We start from the raw sequence: 18,323 nt of genomic DNA, 5'->3' as shown, positions 1-18,323 counted from the left end.
GATTGATAACTTTGCGCGGCGAGTTCAAGTTTGCCTGAATCGGCGCGGAGGCCATTTGGAGCATGTTCTGTAGAATGAGCATAACTTTCCTGAAAGACAAGCTAGAACGCTCAAATTTTCTGTGCAAATCATGCAGAGGCTACTTGTGTGTGTAAATAAATTTTATGAAGATTGCTTTATTTTTGTTCAATTTATGACGTTTTGTTTGGGTACTCTTTTTTTTGGGTCACCCTGTATTATATTCTATTAGTTATGCGGAACCAGCCTCCTGGCACCAGTGGGAGAAGAACAAGCATTGAAATTAACAAGCCACTTACATCCTATAAATAGCACTCTGCCTCATCTGATTCTCTATTTGTGAAGATCAGCAAAAGCTCAAGTCTCAAAACACTCTTCATCCCACAAAAGACTGTGTCAGTGTTATGTGTTCGCTATTTTGACCAAGGTTTGTTATCTCCCTTTCTTGGCCTTTATTAGCGCACTAAATAAACATGACACTTGAACATTCAATGTTACTGATAAGAGTTGAAAGCCGACACAAAAAAATTAGAGTAGATGCCTCAGTGTCAGTGTTTTCTGGTCACATGATTTTGGAATAACCTTGAAATGATCATTGTTAACTTTTCAGATGCTCATCAAATTTCACACAAAAACAAATTAATGCACCCACACACACATCAAGAGCATATCTTTGACACACAGGTTATTCTGTAATGACATATTATACGTGTAATATACACAAGTCTGGTAACTATATAGAAACCAACTGGAACACCACAAAGTACGATGAAAACACTACCAAGGGTTCTGTCTAAATAATCCCTTTTCAAATAAATCAATACCATCAACATTCCAGCTATTTACCGAAGAAAACTGTCAGAGCTCAACCCCAACAAAGGGAACACAATTTTCAGTACATGTACATTCATCTAAACCTCATGAACCAAACACGAACAACAACACTAATTCAAACAAAAATTAAACAAGAGGCGAAGCCTTCAAGGCTCACGTAACAAATCGACAAACAGTAACACAAACTCAATCACTCCGTCACACACAGTACACACACACACACACTCACACACACACACACACACACACACACACACACACACACACACACACACACAGTAAGCATAGGTGAAACTATGCAAGAAAGCGAGACCCTGGATCTGCCAAGAAGTCTCGGCCCGCTCACAATAACAATGACCGAGACTTTCAGTAATTCCTTTGCGTGACGTCTAACCCTCTTACGTCATAATGTGACGTCTTCAAATAGTTTCTATCACACACGTCGAACACTTTTGACCGAGACTGACGTAATCCATAGACTCGGAAATGTTAAAGTTTCTACCACAGACATACACACATACATACATACATACATACGCACGCACGCACAGACAGACAAAGTTTATCATCGCATAGGCTACACTTACGTGAGCCAAAAATTAAAAAATAAACAGAAAAAAAATAGATTCTATCACATGAATCAATTATGACTGTAACATCACAATATCAACTCAAATGGACAAACATTACAGAAACTCATTACTCAGACACTAACAAACAAATCACATGTACTCAGAAAGGGAACCATAGTGAAATCAAAAAGAAAACAAACAAACCATAAGGTTATTACATTGGTACAATATATGTGACCCTCCACCACGGAATGAGTCTCATGTCACCTTTGATGATTTTCATATTTTTACATTTTCCTAAAGCGTTTTTTATGCTCTATCCAGTGGTGAAAACCGTTTTAGAAAAGAGCGAAAACTGTTTGAGTTATACGCCTGTGACTAAGGTGATCCTCACGCTGTTACCATACACTCTCCGGACTTATATCAAGTCTAGCGCAGAACCGCGCGAGGTGACATGCTTGTTTGTTTATTTGTTGCTTAACGTCCAGCCGACTACGCAGAGCCATATCAGGACGAGGAAGGGGGGGATGAAGGGGGCCACTTGTCAAGCGATTCCTGTTTACAAATGCACTAACCCATTACTTGTGTCCCAGCAGGCTTTAGTAAAACTAAATTAATACCTACTGGAAGATTACCAGTTTCCAGTATGTTAAAATAGGCTTAACCTATCTACTGCTGGACTTACATCAGAACACTAACAGATTAAACTATACATGAATCGCGAGACAAGCGGCAAGAGAAGAGATTTTTTGGAAAAAATACAGGTGAATGAGCAAGAAGGCACTGGGACAGGCTGATCTTTCTTAACCCAGTGTGGGATTTTCAGTGGGGCGACCACCCCCAACCCAGCGCGTCCCCGGGTGGCGGATAGGGGAACGGTCTTCAGATATGGAGATCAGCCGCTTGCGGCCGCGGACCAAACTGGCTCCGGGTGGGATCCCGGAAAATCCTCCCCCCTGTGCTCTCAGGGTAGGACGTACGGGCCATGAGCTAAGGGTGAGGTAACCCCGACAGAAAACCCCGAATGCTGAAGACGGAGGACCCGGGCCGCACGGCGCATTCTAACAAACCACGGGTACACGCACTTACGCAAATGATGACACAATCAACCAGCACAGATGGAAATGGCGCTCGCCCATTGAGGACCCCCCAGGGTGGAGCAGCGTCGGGTCCCATGCCTCAAAGGGACCCAGCCCCAACTACTGGAGGTCCCTCCCGCCCGTCTTGTCACGCCAGGGGACGCGGGAGGAAAGTGACTGGCACCACCACAACCAGGAAGAAACCCAGTCAGCAGCGACCTTTCCAGGTCATGCACTGGAACGCAGAAAGTATCCTGAACAAGAAGACAGAGTTGGAGCATATCCTGCATGAGAAGAACATGAACATCTGCTGTATTCAGGAGACGCACCTGACACCCCAAAAGTCCTTCAAAGTGAGAGGCTACCAATGCCTTAGGTCCGACAGAACAGACCGAAGCAAAGGAGGAATCCTGACCCTCATCAGGAACAACATCAATGCCTGTTTGATAGAAACGCACATGGAGGACTCCGAATATCAGGTGATTCGAATCCAGACGAAGACATCAGAATTCCATCTTGTCAACTTCTACTGCCCCAATGATAGACACCTCGCCCTTGACACGATCCCCGCAAAGGCCTCCAACTTCATCGTGGTGGGTGACTTCAACAGTCATTCACAGAGTTGGGGATATGACCACCTGGATCGGAGAGGAGAAGAGGTGGAGAACTGGCAGGACGACAAAGGTCTCATCCTTTTGAACAGTCCCTTTGACTGCCCTACATTCTACTCCAGAAGATGGCACACTACATCAACTCCTGACCTAGCCTTCTGCACGGAAGACATGCACCAGCTAACCAGCAGAGAGGTCGGAGAACAGCTAGGTGGAAGTGACCATCGGCCAGTCTTTTTGACCCTGGGCATGGAGTCCTGCACTGAAGCTTCCTTCCCTCGGTGGAACTACAAAAGAGCGAACTGGTTCCTCTTTAGACACCGCACCAGCGAACTCACCAAAGACATCAGAGTCGAGGGTCGAGACATCAACATGGTGGCGAAGGACTTCAACATGAGCATCCTCAGAGCAGCGCGTGAGTCCATTCCCAGGGGTGCCAGGAGAGACTATAAGCCCTACTGGAGCAATGAATTGCAGGAACTGGATGATGATCTGGCAGACGCCAGAAGGGAAGCAGAAGTCAACCCGTCACAAAACAACAACATCCGCCTCCAGGAAGCCAAAGCCAAATTTCTCAAAAAGAAGCTACAGGCAAGACAGAGAAGCTGGCAAGAGAAAACAAGCTCTCTGAACCTTGAGAAGGATGGCAGAAAGCTCTGGAGGCTCACCAAGCAGTTGAATGATGAGAACACCAGCAGAGGAAAGATCACATTAGAAGAGAACGGGAAGGTGCTAACTGGAAAGCATGCTGCCAACCAATTTGCTGAAAGCTATGCAGCTGAGAGCAACCTCCATGTTAGCCCCGAGAAACAGAGAGAAGCAAGAAGAGAGAAAAGAGAGAGACCTGCCAGACAGTCGACAGTGGACGCCATGAGTCAACCACTCACACTCCACGAGCTGCACTCAGCTCTGAAAAAGTCAAAGGCGAAGAAGTCCCCTGGCCCAGACGGCATCACCAACGAGATGCTAACCCACCTTGGTAGTGCAGCAGAGAACAAGCTACTCGAGGTCTTCAACAGCAGCTGGCAAGAAGGATCGCTACCACAACTCTGGCGAGAAGCGATCATGATCCCCATCTTAAAAAAAGGGAAGGATCCAAAGAAGGCCACCAGCTATCGCCCAATCAGCCTCACCAGCTGTGTTGTGAAGACCCTGGAGAGAATTGTGAACGAGCGCCTCAGGTTGTACCTGGAATCCAGGAACCTCCTCGCCCCTGAACAAGCTGGATTCCGACAGTTCCGCAGCACTGAAGATCAGGTCACTTACCTGGCGCAAGAAGTTGAAGATGCCTTTCAGGAACAGAAGCTGGTCTTCGTCACCTGGATAGATCTTCAGAAGGCCTTTGACAAGGTCTGGAAAGATGGACTCCTTGTAAAACTGCTGAGGAAAGGCGTGTCCAGCAACATGTACCAGTGGATTCGCTCTTACCTCTATAACCGCAGGGCAAGAGTTAACGTCGACCAGACCAAAAGCAAGAAGTTCCTCCTTCGTCATGGCGTCCCTCAGGGCGGAGTCCTCTCCCCCACACTCTTCCTTCTCTTCATCGACGATCTGGTGTCTGAGATGCCCAAGGGGATCAAAGCTGCTCTCTACGCAGACGACCTTGTGATCTGGTGCAAGGAGGAGCACGCAAGTACTGCCACCTACAGAATGCAGCAAGCGGCAGATAGGCTGAACGCATGGGCAGAAGATTGGTGCGTCTCCATCAACAAGGAGAAATCCTCCACCACCCTATTCACACTGTCGCCAAAGCAGAAAGCCGGAACCATTAGGCTTGGTGGAACTCCTCTGAGAGAGGATGAAGAAGCAACGTACCTTGGTGTCACCTTTGATAGACGGCAGACCTGGAAACCACACATTGCACAGGCAGAGACAAAGGCCCGGCGCAAGCTAGCCATACTCAGGAAGCTGGCAGGTACCACCTGGGGAGCGAACGAGAAGATACTGAAGACAGTATACCAGGGAACAATCAGACCCCACCTCGAGTACGGCTCCACAGCGTGGTCAACCTCAGCCAAGACAAACCTGCAGACCCTTGACCGTGTGCAAAACCAGGCCCTCCGACTCATCACCGGTGCAATGAAATCCACGCCCATCAAGGAAATGGAGAAGCTTACCACCATCCAACCCCTCTGTCAGAGAAGAGAAGCCAAGACTATGGTACAGGCCGAGAAGCTCAAGTGCCTACCCGACCACCCCATGAAGCACAGACTGAGCAACCTCACCAAGAACCGGCTTAAACGGAGCAGTTTTGTACACGAGAGCAAGAGACTTTCTCGACAGTACAGGGAAGTCCTTCCACAGAACACTCTACCTCTGACTCAAGAAGAAGAGGAAACCCCCAAGGCAACAGAGAAACCAGGCATCCAGATCTGCACCAGTGTTCCACATGTTACCTCAGGAGAAGATCAGAATGACACAGCTCGACAGGCACTCACCTTAGCCCTGATCGACGAACAGTACCCAAAAGAGGCGTGGATCCATGTATACACCGATGGATCAGCAACTAACGCCGTGCTCAATGGAGGTGCAGGCATTCTCATCCAGTTCCCTGGGGGACATACAGCTACATCCAGCGTTGCCACTGGCAAACACTGCACAAACTATAAAGCAGAAGCAGAAGCTCTCATGCAGGCCGCCTCCTTCGTTCAGGACTCCGCAGACCCTTGCTACCAAGTTGTCTTCCTCTCGGACGCCCTTTCAGTCCTTCAGGCCCTAGAGAACGACAAACTCCCACAGCTGGCCAAAGCATTACAGATGGTCAGACAAACCAGAAGAGTTGTCCTCCAGTGGATACCAGCACACTGTGGGATACCAGGAAATGAAAGGGCAGATGAGCTGGCAAAAGAAGGAGCCGTGGAAGACCAACCTGAAAACAGTGTCAGCTTTAGTGAGCAGAAGACAATCATCAAGGCATTGATGAGGCCAAGGACAAACAGAGATGACTACCACACAATGTCCAGAGAGCAGCAAGTCAACCTCATCAGGCTGCGTACTGGCCACAACAGGCTCAATGCTCACATGAACCGAAAGTTCAAGCTGGCGCCATCACCAACCTGTGCCTGCGGTCAAGAGGACCAAACAGCGGAACACATCTTACAGCGATGTCCCTTACTAGATGAGGAACGAAAAGAAGTGTGGCCGTCACCAACTCCCTTGCAGACCAAACTATACGGCAGTCGACAGGAGTTGGAGAAAACGACAACATTTATCACCAGTGCTGGACTGATTGTGTAACCTCTGCGAACGCCAAGAAGAAGAAAGAACAAGCAAGAAGGCAGAACAAAGAAAAGAATTCATGAAGAAAAAGAGAGCATGACAGGAAAGAGGAACCAAAAATCTACCTAACAGCAAACTAGAAAGCTCCTGCGGTTCCAAAAACAGGAGGGACCTTTAATTTCATAACCGCAGTGCCCCACTGCGGGAGAGGTGACATGCGACTCATTTCGTGGTGGAGGGTCACATATGTGCAGTAAAAAAATACACTAAACATAAAAACACACAAAAACATGGAAAGAAATCACCATTCTCATGTTAACATCATTGTATCTCTGTTTACAACACAAAATGTAAGACACGATAGAAAAAAAAGAGAAAAAATATAAACAAAAAACATAATAACTAAAAAACACAAGTAGATGTAAATTAACGATTCATGCAGAACAAAAGAATAGGTGGAGAAAATGTTGCTGAAGAACTACAAAGTTATTTTCCTGTGTTGCTCTACACACAAAATAAAAACATTCACCCAGCTATCTGTGGTGGTTTACGAGGCTTACTGTGCCTTTAACTCAGCAAAGGCTATGTCAATCTGCATAAATTAATCTGCAGTAAATTCACACCCTGCCTAGGGAACAGACAAACTGTAAAACTGGTATTTGTCAACGTGGAAGGATGCTCTCATTCAACATAAACGCCTGGATGGATCCACCATTTTGTTTGTTTGCTTAACGCCCAGCCGACCACGAAGGGCCATATCAGGGCGGTGCTGCTTTGACATATAACGTGCGCCACACACAAGACAGAAGTCGCAGCACAGGCTTCATGTCTCACCCAGTCACATTATTCTGACACCGGACCAACCAGCCCTAGCACTAACCCCATAATGCCAGACGCCAGGCGGAGCAGCCACTAGATTGCCAATTTTAAAGTCTTAGGTATGACCCGGCCGGGGTTCGAACCCACGACCTCCCGATCACGGGGCGGACGCCTTACCACTATGGATCCACCATGATTAACAAGGTTTACACAGGAAGGAAGAAATGTATCTTCAGCATACAGTGGAACCCCCTTTTAAGACCTCCCCAAAAAATCTGAGAAAATCAGGTCTTAAAATGGAGGGAGTCTTGAAACAGAGGCAAATTTACAATTACAAAGACTATATGAACAGAACATCTTTAAAATGATGATGTCTGAAATTGGGGGAGGGGGGGGGGTCTTAAAAGGGGGTTCTACTGTAACAGGAGTCACAACAACAACTAAACTTTCACAAGAGACTAATAAGTCATTTACACACAAAAAAAGCTCTGGACACACTGAACACACTACATGCACTTCATGACATAACATGCAGACAACGTCAGAAACACACCTCCTCCCTGTCTTCAGCCGGTTTTTTCGCACCCTCCGGTTCATCATCGCTCTCAGAGTCATACTTAATTACCAGCTTTTTCAAGTTGGACAACGCCTTGATGAAGGACATGGCAGACAATGATTATTCAAATGAACCAGGTTATCCGATGCAATATCTAATTTAAAAAATATATTTATAATAAAATAAAACACAACATCAAACCTAAATGCAGGTTATCCAGAACAATGTCATATTCACAAAAATATATGTAATAAAATAAAATCCCAAACATCAAACCTGAATGATAAAGGCTGTTGTGCGGTTATTCATGTGGAGAACAAAAATGATGATATGTCACAAAAAAACAAAATGAGCAAATTCTAACAATCAACAGAATCATCATTTCTAAACAAAAATGGACTAAGAAAAAAATGCTTACTTCCTGTTTTGATAACTTAGTCATAATCTTCTCTGATGCAGTATTGTCAGGAACATAAACCAAAAATAAATAAAAACACCTGAATTATAAGTGACCTACCTCATCTTGATTTTGTTCAGCAGTGGGTTCCCTTTTCTTGTGCTTCTCACGTCTGTACCTAGCAGCGTGGTGCAATGGCGTGACATCGTCCTCTCCTCTTCGGTTCACGTCTATGCAGGAAGATAAGAGATAACAAAATTAATAATGACAGTAGCAATTGTGTGTGTGTGTGTGTGTGTGTGTGTGTGTGTGTGTGTGTGTGTGTGTGTGTGTGTGTGTGTGTGTGTATGCGCGTGTGTGTGCATGTTTCATCCACTTTCAATGAACATGGTCCTGGAGGCAAGCTTTAGAATAAAGAATGAACATACACACACACATACACATACTCTAGTATTATTAACACACAGAAAAACGCACAAATACAGAATGCAAACAATTTTCAATGTACCATTAATATCAATGCCAAAAGAGCACAGGGTAGGCTAGGTCATTTTGATCAGTCTTGTGTAAAAGTCTCATCTATTAGTATAAGGCACACAGTACAAAAAACAGTGATATCAGTACCACTACTTGTATACCACAGCATTGGACTACACACAAGATAACTGTGCTGTGGAACCACACTTTAACCCCCCCCCCCCCTCCCCCATCCCATTCTAAGGCACCCACACCCTTCCACTAAGTCCTTGCTTTTCAGTTGTTTGGATCATAACTACTGGGTTTCAAGACCTGATTTAAAAACAAGGAGGTCTTAAAACGGGGGTTCCCCTGTCTAGCCATGCACCTCATGTCATGCATGACGAGAAAAAGATTAGTATATTTTTTTTTTCTTCAGACGATTTTATTCAGACAATACATGACAAATTATACAAAAAATACAGATTGGAGTACAAAACAGTCAAAATCATTGATAGTAACAGAAACAATGTTGTATGAAAATATGGCAGTGCATAGTAAGATTAGTATTTGACCTGCTCCATTCTCCACCAGCAGTTTAACGACGCCCAGGAAGTTGTAACGAGCGGCGTAATGCAGAGGTGTGAGATCGTCTTCGTCGTACTGGTTGATCTTCTTCTTGATGTTGGAGCCCATGTGACGTACCAAGATCTTCATGTTATACTCGTCGCCATCTCGAGCACACTGGGAAGAGAGAAAAAGTCAACAAAAAAGGCTGAAAATTAAAAACTTCCTTTTAATATATTGAAGTGTTGATGGAAGACTAAAACTAAAAGTAAGACTAACAAATAAGAACTTTAGGTAAATATGATATTTAGTCATTTAGTTTACCTACATTACAAATACGGGTATCACAAATTATCTTTAAAACAAACAAAACCACACACAAATAGTTGGACTTCACTCCCATTCCCAAACTTCAAAACGAAAAGAAGTTAGTCTACCACCCTATGCCCAGTACAGTGAAATCCCTTTCAATTTTGAAGACCCCCTATCTAAGATCCTGCACTCTTAAATTTTCTGTTCATAGTGATCCTCAAAATTGTTTAAAAATGTTGCACAATTTCAAGACTCCCTATTTAAGATCCTGCATTCTTAAAGGTACTGAACTTGTCAAATCCAGGTGCACGGAGCCCCTGGGGCTTTTAGTCATACCTCAGGCAGCTATCCGTTAGAAGAACTACCAAGTTTCATTGACTTGCACCCAAAGAGTCAAGAACAGCGATTTTTTTTACGAATTAATTTCGGACTCTGTCCCGGCTGGTCTTGACCTATTTTTGGATCTAAATTTAGATCAGGTAGATCACATCATGCACAAAAAGACACGTCACTAGTGGCAAACTATGTCAGACATCATCATGAGTTTGTGTAAAACAAAATGGAGGCCGGAATCACTCAGTTGAATCGAACTCCGACCAAACACCACTATGATAACTAGGTTAATTTATGCACTCGCGTGAACAAGAAACTGTCGAGCTTCACAGATGTCGTCGTTGGGTAGTTTTGGGTTTGTTTTACTACCATAGGAGGATTTTTGAACTGTAAATGCACTCAGCTGCAACAAAAACGCAAAACGAAGGCTGTGAGCTGCACTGTGCCTTTAAATTTTCTGTTCATAGTGATCCTCAAAAATGTTTGAAAATGTTGCGCCATTTCAAGACTCCCTCTCTCATTACTATTAGATCTCATTTTCTCAATATTTATTGTGTCAAAATAGGCCAGCTACAATACCTATGTTTTCTTTTATGATTTTTGCTCTCTTTTGCCTTTAGTTAATCACTGCAAACCAATCATTTATTCACTTTCTTATAATAATGTATGATTATTATGGACTGAGTCCTTTGCTATGCACAATTAGTGAACTACATTTTACTTTATTTTTAATTACTTTACTATGGAAGTGGTTCTTGGTCCTATATCACAGATGGAAACTTTGATTTTACTGCCAACTAAAAGTTCCATCCTAAACGAGTAAATATATGATCAAATAATCTGTCTGGTGCAACTGTAACTTAAAACTAATTCAATCTGCAAGACATTAAAGTAAAGCTAGTGCATAAATTATTTCAGGGAAAAACAAGAAATTCCTTCGAGGTAGGAAAAACACCCCCGTTGGTCAAAGGGAAATAACCATTCTCACTGCCACCAACTGAGAAGGTTATTTCCCTTTGACCATTAATATGTGCCTCTATAAGTCCTTGTAGAATCTTAATCCACCAATAACTCCGTAACCGTGTGTTTGACTGGTCCCAATTTTTGTAAGGACCGTCTCAGGAATGTATAGAACCTGTTCACCAAGTTTGGTGACGATCGGTCCGTTCATTCTTGAGATCTATATGCGAACACAAACACACAAACAAACACATCAAGCGAAACCTATACACACCCCTATACCGGGGGTGAAAAAAAAGCCCGGTTCAAGCTCTCTAGCTCTTGCTTCATGCTTCAAGTCGATCAGTGGCAAATGAAGCAATAGGCCTTTCAAATTCAAGACTTAAACTACATTGATTGTTGATGTATAGTTTTTGGCTCACGTAAGTGTAGCCTATGCGATGATAAACTTTGTCTGTCTGTGCGTGCGTGCGTGCGTGTGTGTGTGTGTGTGTGTGTGTGATAGAAACTTTAACATTTCCGAGTCTATGGATTACGTCAGTCTCGGTCAAAAGTGTTTGACGTGTGTGATAGAAACTATTTGAAGACGTCACATTATGACGTAAGAGGGTTAGACGTCACGCAAAGGAATTACTGAAAGTCTCGGTCATTGTTATCGTGAGCGGGCCGAGACTACTTGGCAGATCCAGGGTCTCGCTTTCTTGCACAGTTTCACCTATGCTTACTGTGTGTGTGTGTGTGTGTGTGTGTGTGTGTGTGTGTGTGTGTGTGTGTGTGTGTGTGTGTGTGTGTGTGTGTGTGTGTGTGTGTGTGTATGTGTGACGGAGTGATTGAGTTTGTGTTACTGTTTGTCGATTTCTTACGTGAGCCTTGAAGGCTTCGCCTCTTGTTAAAATTAAAGTTCTATAATTTCGTTGTTGACATAAAACTTACACTCTTTCTCTTAACACATGCAAACAATAAAACACACACACACACATCAGGGGCGGAGCAGTTAAGCCAGAGGGGGGGGGTTACAACCTGGGGTCCAGGGGGTATACCCCTTGTGGGGTACAGGGGCAAGGCCCTGTTGGGGGGTCTGGGGGGCACAGCCCCCCTGAAGCTGAAGAGTTTTATGAACAATGTATGGCTTATCCTTGATTTTAAACATGATCAACTGGTATCAGCAGCCACTCAAGTGAGTATTAAATCTTTTTTTTTCCACATACATGCATACATATATACATAAGGGGCGGAACAAATATGGAAAAATAACCAAAACAAGCCTTCACGTTTTCACCAATATTTCGGCCTCGTGGCCTTCGTCAGGGTGAAAAAGTTCCTAAAAACAGGTGATCTTTACATTAACTTATGATTTAGAGATCAGCCCTGCTTTTTAGACTCTCAATTAAGTTACACGCTGAATTCCTTGACCTAAGTCTTGCATGACTGGATGACGGTTTTGTTAACACTACCGTCCTATCCTCTTATTCAGCCCTGCTATGCTGTGGACTAGTTTTGTTGAACTAGTTTCTGTCCATGTTTCTCGTCTGTCATGGTCCAGTGAACAATCACAAAATATTCAGAGGAAGTATGTGTAATACTACTAAGAATGCTTTTTTCATCCATGTATGTTTACGGTAGCTAGTCTTTGCAATTTTGTGATTTTTTTTTTTTTTTTTGCACACCATGAATACATTATATCATATTCATACTCATAGTGTCTGCACAAATAAATGCATGTCATAATACACATGCATGTATACAGTGTGTGTGTGTGGGGGGGTCACATCATATATAATATGATTCCTTTATGAATGTGTTTGTCATAGGCACCTTGTCATACCAATGAGAATAAGTTTATAACCCACCTGATATTCTTAGAAACTGTTTCTGATTCACCACTATACCTGCATGCTGACCCATGATAGCACAAACTTTACTAAAAATAGTAAAATATTATTGCCAATACTTTCTGAGTTTCTCTGCCATAAAATGTCATGATATTTCACTCTGCAGACATGTACTCTTAATTGTTCCAGCCTCTCTATTTTTAGCACCACCAGACATTGACCTGGCCTTGACTGAACTCACAAAGGGAGAGGGTGTATACATCATATATATTTACATGTGTGTGTGAGGGGGGGGGGGGGGGGGGGGGTAGTGCCAGGCCTACCATCAAACACAAATATCTTAGGGGTATATATACTCCAGTAAATTGAGTAATACTAATAGCCACATCGAAGTGAAGTCACACACTTAAAGTAGAGTGAACCTTTTGAGATTTATTTAGTATGTGACAGGGGAGGCTACCGCTCCTTTCACAGCAGACTCTGCACCGGAGTTGTTGGTGGATTGTGGAATTCTGTTTGTGATGGGGTCTGGTGGTTTCCGATTGTCTGTATGTTCATGGAAACCTTCGGGTTTGTGTGAGCTTGGGAACGACAGTTACGGTACACATGCAATTTTGTGCATCCGTGTGAACTCGTGGTACCTCTGTGCTATCGAGGATTCAAACCTGTACTATCGGGGATCCATTAAGGTTTCCGAGACTGTTTCGTTTCTATTGAATTGGTCTCGCGGAAGAGCCGATTCTAAAATTTGCATAGGTAAAACGATCGCTTTTTTGGTACAAGCCTCAGGAGTAAATTTTGTGATTAATGTTTTTGTGAACAAGAAACAATTGACAGGTGGCTTAGTTTATTCCATCTCCCTTTTTCCCTACGCCGCGATGTAAATTTGAATAGTTGAAGGTGACGTTAGACACTAACTAAAGAAAGTGGGGCTGCCCGACACCCCTCGAGTCGAAGATGTATTAACCTTGTGACACCGGCGCACAGGATGTGGCCGCTAAAATTTTTTTTTTGCTTGGGGTCTTGGAGTGAAGACAGCGTGTATTTTGTGCGGCGTGTTTCCGATGCCGTTGTGTGACATGTCTGTCATGGGCTGAAATCTTTTCGGGATGTGAGAATTCTTTTGCTGGATGTCGGAGCGTGCGACGGAGTTCTTTGTTAGAGGGGTGTAGTTAGATTCAGGTCTTTTTTTTTCTAGAGGGGTGTAGTTAGATTCAGTTCTTTCTTTTTTTAGCTGGGTTCAGTAGACGGGTTTTTAGCTGGTTTCAGTAGACTAGGTTTCACGGGTTTTCGTAGATGGGTCTCTAGCTAGGTTTTCGTAGATCTATTAGATTTCGTTAGAGGGGAGCAGTTAGTTTTAGTGGAGGGATTTTGGTCAGGTTTTGTTAGAGTTTTTGTAGAATTTTTTTTTTTTTGAAGAATTGTTTTTAGGTTGGGTTTTTTTAGATTTCGTTTGTTTTAGATTAGAGTCTCATTGTGGTTTTTTGGATTAAAGTTGAGAGTGAGGATTTAGAGTAGAGTGTAGTTTGGGGAAAGGTTTTAGTGTGTTTTTAAAGGGTAACTTTAGAGGGAGAATTTAGAATGTAGTTTTAGATTGAAGAGTTGAGAGTGTTGTTTTTTTGGAGTTGTTTGGTCCTATTGTAATACATTGAAAGTTTTGTATTTGAAAGTAAACCCCCGTTATCCCACACATTCCCCATTTCATCGTATGGAATAAAAGAACCTGGTAATATAACTTGTGTCGTTTGCTTGAGTGTTTGAGCTCGGTAAGAAAGAGTAAAGTACAAGTAAATTGGCACTCGGTTACATTTGCATAACAGTTTTTATAAGGGCTAAGAAATTAGCCCTAACATTTTCAATCCTGTTTGATTGCACTTCGCCTCCCGAGGTGATCGTAGTGTTTCGGCACTTGGTTACAAGTATATGGGGACCAAAATTGGGTTAATTGCCATAAAGAATCTCGCACATGCAGTGCTAAATCTGGATATTGCCCTACATCTTCAATCTTGTCTTACCTGATGTAGTGTGAGGTTCAACACTTCTGAACTCTCACTTTTCTTCATGCCTGGCTGGTCACCCCCTCCTCCTGCTCCTCCTCCCCGGGGCCCCTCCGACATCTCCATCCCTTTGTCTTCTCCCTCCATGGGTCTGTAAGTTCCAGCTCCAGTGGCCATGGATTAATCACACATACACTCACAATCTACAGTTCCAGTGGCCATGGATTAATCACACATACACTCACAATCTACAGTTCCAGTGGCCATGGATTAATCACACATACACTCAAAATCTACAGCTCCAGTGCCTCAGAAAACAACGTCTAATCCATGCGCAGATAGGCTACATGTACTTCACTACTTGTGTAGGCTCCTGTCCTACCACATTTCGACATGTGCAAAGAATGCTCTGTTTACTCTGTCGGGTATTGCACAACTTTTAGCTGATCTTCAAATGGCGCAGGCTAGAAATGCTGCAGGCACAGTTTCGCGAACTGATCGATGAAAACAAGTTTACGGTTCCCTAGCTGCGCGCATCACCCATTCATTGCGTACAATGCCAAAAATGTGGAGCATGCAAGACCACGGTACAGTCGCCACGGGAATGGGGTGTTTCGTCCGACCTGCTGGAATCTACACCCGCTTCACTTTATCTGGGTATCTTCTCCCTGCCTTACCTTTCCTGTCCTGTCCTACCACCGACAGTGACCTGTCACAACTCTATCCTTGAGTTCACAAACCCCTCGATGTGTACGTCTCGTCATAAATAACAGATTTCATGCGGGTTGTTTTGAAACGAGGTCAATGCAATCGAATGCGAGGGGTGTAGTACAGAGCCTCATGCAAATCTCGGCATTCCAACACTTCGCTTGAATTCCTTGCTCCCCCGGTACAGTCACTGATAATCTGACACGATTATGCCAGCGTGATCAAACAGAGCACACGCCTGATTCTCTCGGTGTCTATGTCAGGCCTACTGCGATTCGTGTGTAATGTGCGTGCGTGTTGCAAGGGGCACTGTGTTTGTTGTGCTATTGACGTCTGGGCGTGGCGGGGATTGGTCAATTCTGGTCACATGGTACGAGGGGCGATTGCAACACGCATACTTGTTGAGCAAGTATATCCTTAGCGGATTATGAATTTATTCAGTTATTCTGCAGAAAAGACAAATGCTGGAGAAAAACCGTTCTTTTCTGCAGCATTTCTGCATAATGTCATCTTTCGCCGAAGCAGCGTTTTTTTTTTCTGCAGCAAAACATTTTACTGCAGTAAAGTGTAGTTTCTAGAAGAAAGTTAATTTAAACTAATAGAGTGTATGTTGCTGTGTGCAGGAAGGGGGGGGGGTGATGGGTTGGGGGGGGGGGGGGCGTAGCTGTGGTGCCACCGTGAGAAAGTTAATTGTGAGAGATAACAGATGTCGGTGTGTGGTCAGAGTGGTGGGGTGGTCTAGCACATGGGGAGGGGAGGGGAAGGGGAGGGGGGGCGGTGTTGAGGTAATAGGAGAATGAGCAACGAATAAGCAGGCCAGCTATCGGTACAAGTGCGCTGGTCAAAGACTATCCAATTCCGTGAAAAAAATTTCTCAGCATCACTTTACCGAAATACGTTGTGAATGCGTTCCGGTTCGATAAACAAGCTCAGCCCAGTTCAGGCGCAGTCATAGCACGCGCCATCGCAGTCACGGTGTTCGCACGTGCGGTCAAGAACTTTTCCACCGTCGGTAGCAGACTATCAAGTTTCCAAACGCTGACAACTCTGAAGACTCTGGAGGGAATTTCTCTCTGCAGGGCTGCAGAGGTTTGATGTACAGATTTCCCTGTGTCACTGCTCAAACCAGGCCCGTTTTTACATTTAGTCAAGTTTTGACTAAATGTTTTAACATAGAGGGCGAATCGAGACGAGGGTCATGTGTGTGTGTCTGTGCGTTTGTGTGTGTAGAGCGATTCAGACCAAACTACTCAGGGCCGGACCAAATGAGTTGTAAGGGGGGGGTTCCTGCTTTTTTTTTTGGGGGGGGGGGGGGGGCAAATCAGCGAAGTGGCGAAGCCATAAGCGCGCGCCTGCAAAGCAGGTGCGCGAAGTAGGGGGGTCCGGGGGCATGCTCCCCCGGAAAATTTTTGAAAAACGGTTAAAATCTGTGCAATCTGGTGCATTCTGGGCCTTGTTTTGAGGGTTAAGGCCTGTCAGCGTGAGTTGGTGGGGGGGGGGGGGGGGGTACCTTTTTCTCATCGGATTTCACATTGAATAAAATTTGTTAGAGACACACACAAAATTTATTTTTAAAAAATAAAAAAATAAAAAAACACTCAAAGCAAGGTACATGCTTTTTCCAGGGGTGGGGTTCCGGAACCCCTGGAACCCCCCCCCCTGGGTCCGGCCCTGCTACTGGACCGATCTTTATGAAATTTTACATGAGAGTTCCTGGGAATGATATCTCCGGATGTTTTTTTTTTTTCTTTTTTTCGATAAATACCTTTGATGACGTCATATCCGGCTTTTTGTAAAAGTTGAGGCGGCACTGTCACACCCTAATTTTTCAATCAAATTGATTGAAATTTTGGCCAAGCAATCATAGGGGGTAAAAAATCAAGGGTCTGCAGCCCGACTCGCAAGCCGCGTATTCCGCTCAAAGGATCGACTTTCAACGCCAACAATCTTCCTTGCTAAGACCCTCCTTAATTAGTGTTGTTTTGGGTGGAATAAAAGAAAGGCCATTCCTTTTTTTGGGAAAATGATGTTCCCTTGTGAAACAATTTATGTAGATGAGTCATATCGTTTCTTGCTGACATGAGTCACTTACATGAATAAATGGCCCCTTGTTTTGTTCCGCCCAAAAACATTACATCCTTGTGTGTGTGTGTGTTTGGGTTTTTACTGTGGTGTTTGGTACAGCTGCGGAGATATACATATATATATATACTAGAGGAATACCCGGCTTTGCCGGGGTGAATCGCGAGACAAAGACTGACAGCGTGGCGGTTCACCACAATCACCTTTGAAGGCGAAGTCCTCTCAAACGGGATTGAGAATTTTAGAGCGTATTTCTAAGCCCTATATTATCTGTTATGGCTTCTCAAATGCCAGAACATACAGACAGGCAAAAGCCGCCAGACCCCATCACAAACAGAACTCTACAATCCACAGGTGTTGCCTCCACACACACACATACACACACATTGGCTCTGTCGGAGGGAAGAAGTAGAGCCGAATACCCGGCTTTGCCACACGGAGGAAAGGAGATAATCGCGGCTGAAACACTGGAGAAGATAAGGAAGAGTTACTGGTAGTGGATCCAGACCACACACAAAAAAAAAAATCGGGATTGAGAATTTTAGAGCTTATTTCTTAGCCCTATATTATCTGTTGTGGCTTCTCAAATGCCAGAACATACAGACAGACAAAAGCCGCTATACCCCATCACAAACAGAACTCTACAATCCACAGGTGTTACTTACACACACACACAAACACACACACACACACAGAGAAGCCGTATATATATATGTATATCTATATCTATAAATATATAGAGATAGGTGACAGTGTATTTTTCGCGTGGCTATAAATTGATTCGTCCTTTTCACTTTGACAGTAAGAACAACTTACGGGTGCAAGGGAAGCGTTCTGGACAGCGCAGTGACATTCTAAAAATAGTAACGTAGAAACGGGAGTATGGATTGAAGCCACACGAAGGAAGGGAGATAAACGCAAAACACTGGAGAAGATAAGGAAGAGTTACTGGGAATGGTGAAATGAACAGA

At 44.0% G+C, this 18,323-nt stretch overlaps 1 protein-coding gene across 2 annotated transcripts in view; it reads right to left on the bottom strand.

Moving 5' to 3' along the window:
• The window catches only part of LOC138961442 (transient receptor potential cation channel subfamily A member 1 homolog), a 71,918-nt gene extending 56,349 nt beyond the window's left edge, over positions 1–15,569 (bottom strand). For both annotated transcript variants that reach the window (XM_070333090.1, XM_070333091.1), the window contains exons 1-3: positions 14,581–15,569; positions 9,137–9,305; positions 8,226–8,335 (exon numbers count right to left, since the gene is read on the bottom strand). In XM_070333090.1, the coding sequence (XP_070189191.1) occupies positions 8,226–8,335; positions 9,137–9,305; positions 14,581–14,739 (438 nt within the window). In that variant the 5' untranslated portion in view covers positions 14,740–15,569. The remainder of the gene's footprint in view (positions 1–8,225; positions 8,336–9,136; positions 9,306–14,580) is intronic.
• Positions 15,570–18,323: the final 2,754 nt, after the last annotated feature.

The sequence above is a fragment of the Littorina saxatilis genome, linkage group LG3 (assembly GCF_037325665.1).
Source record: "Littorina saxatilis isolate snail1 linkage group LG3, US_GU_Lsax_2.0, whole genome shotgun sequence".
Taxonomy (NCBI): Eukaryota; Metazoa; Mollusca; class Gastropoda; order Littorinimorpha; family Littorinidae; genus Littorina; species Littorina saxatilis.
This window is presented reverse-complemented; position numbering and strand designations above follow the sequence as displayed.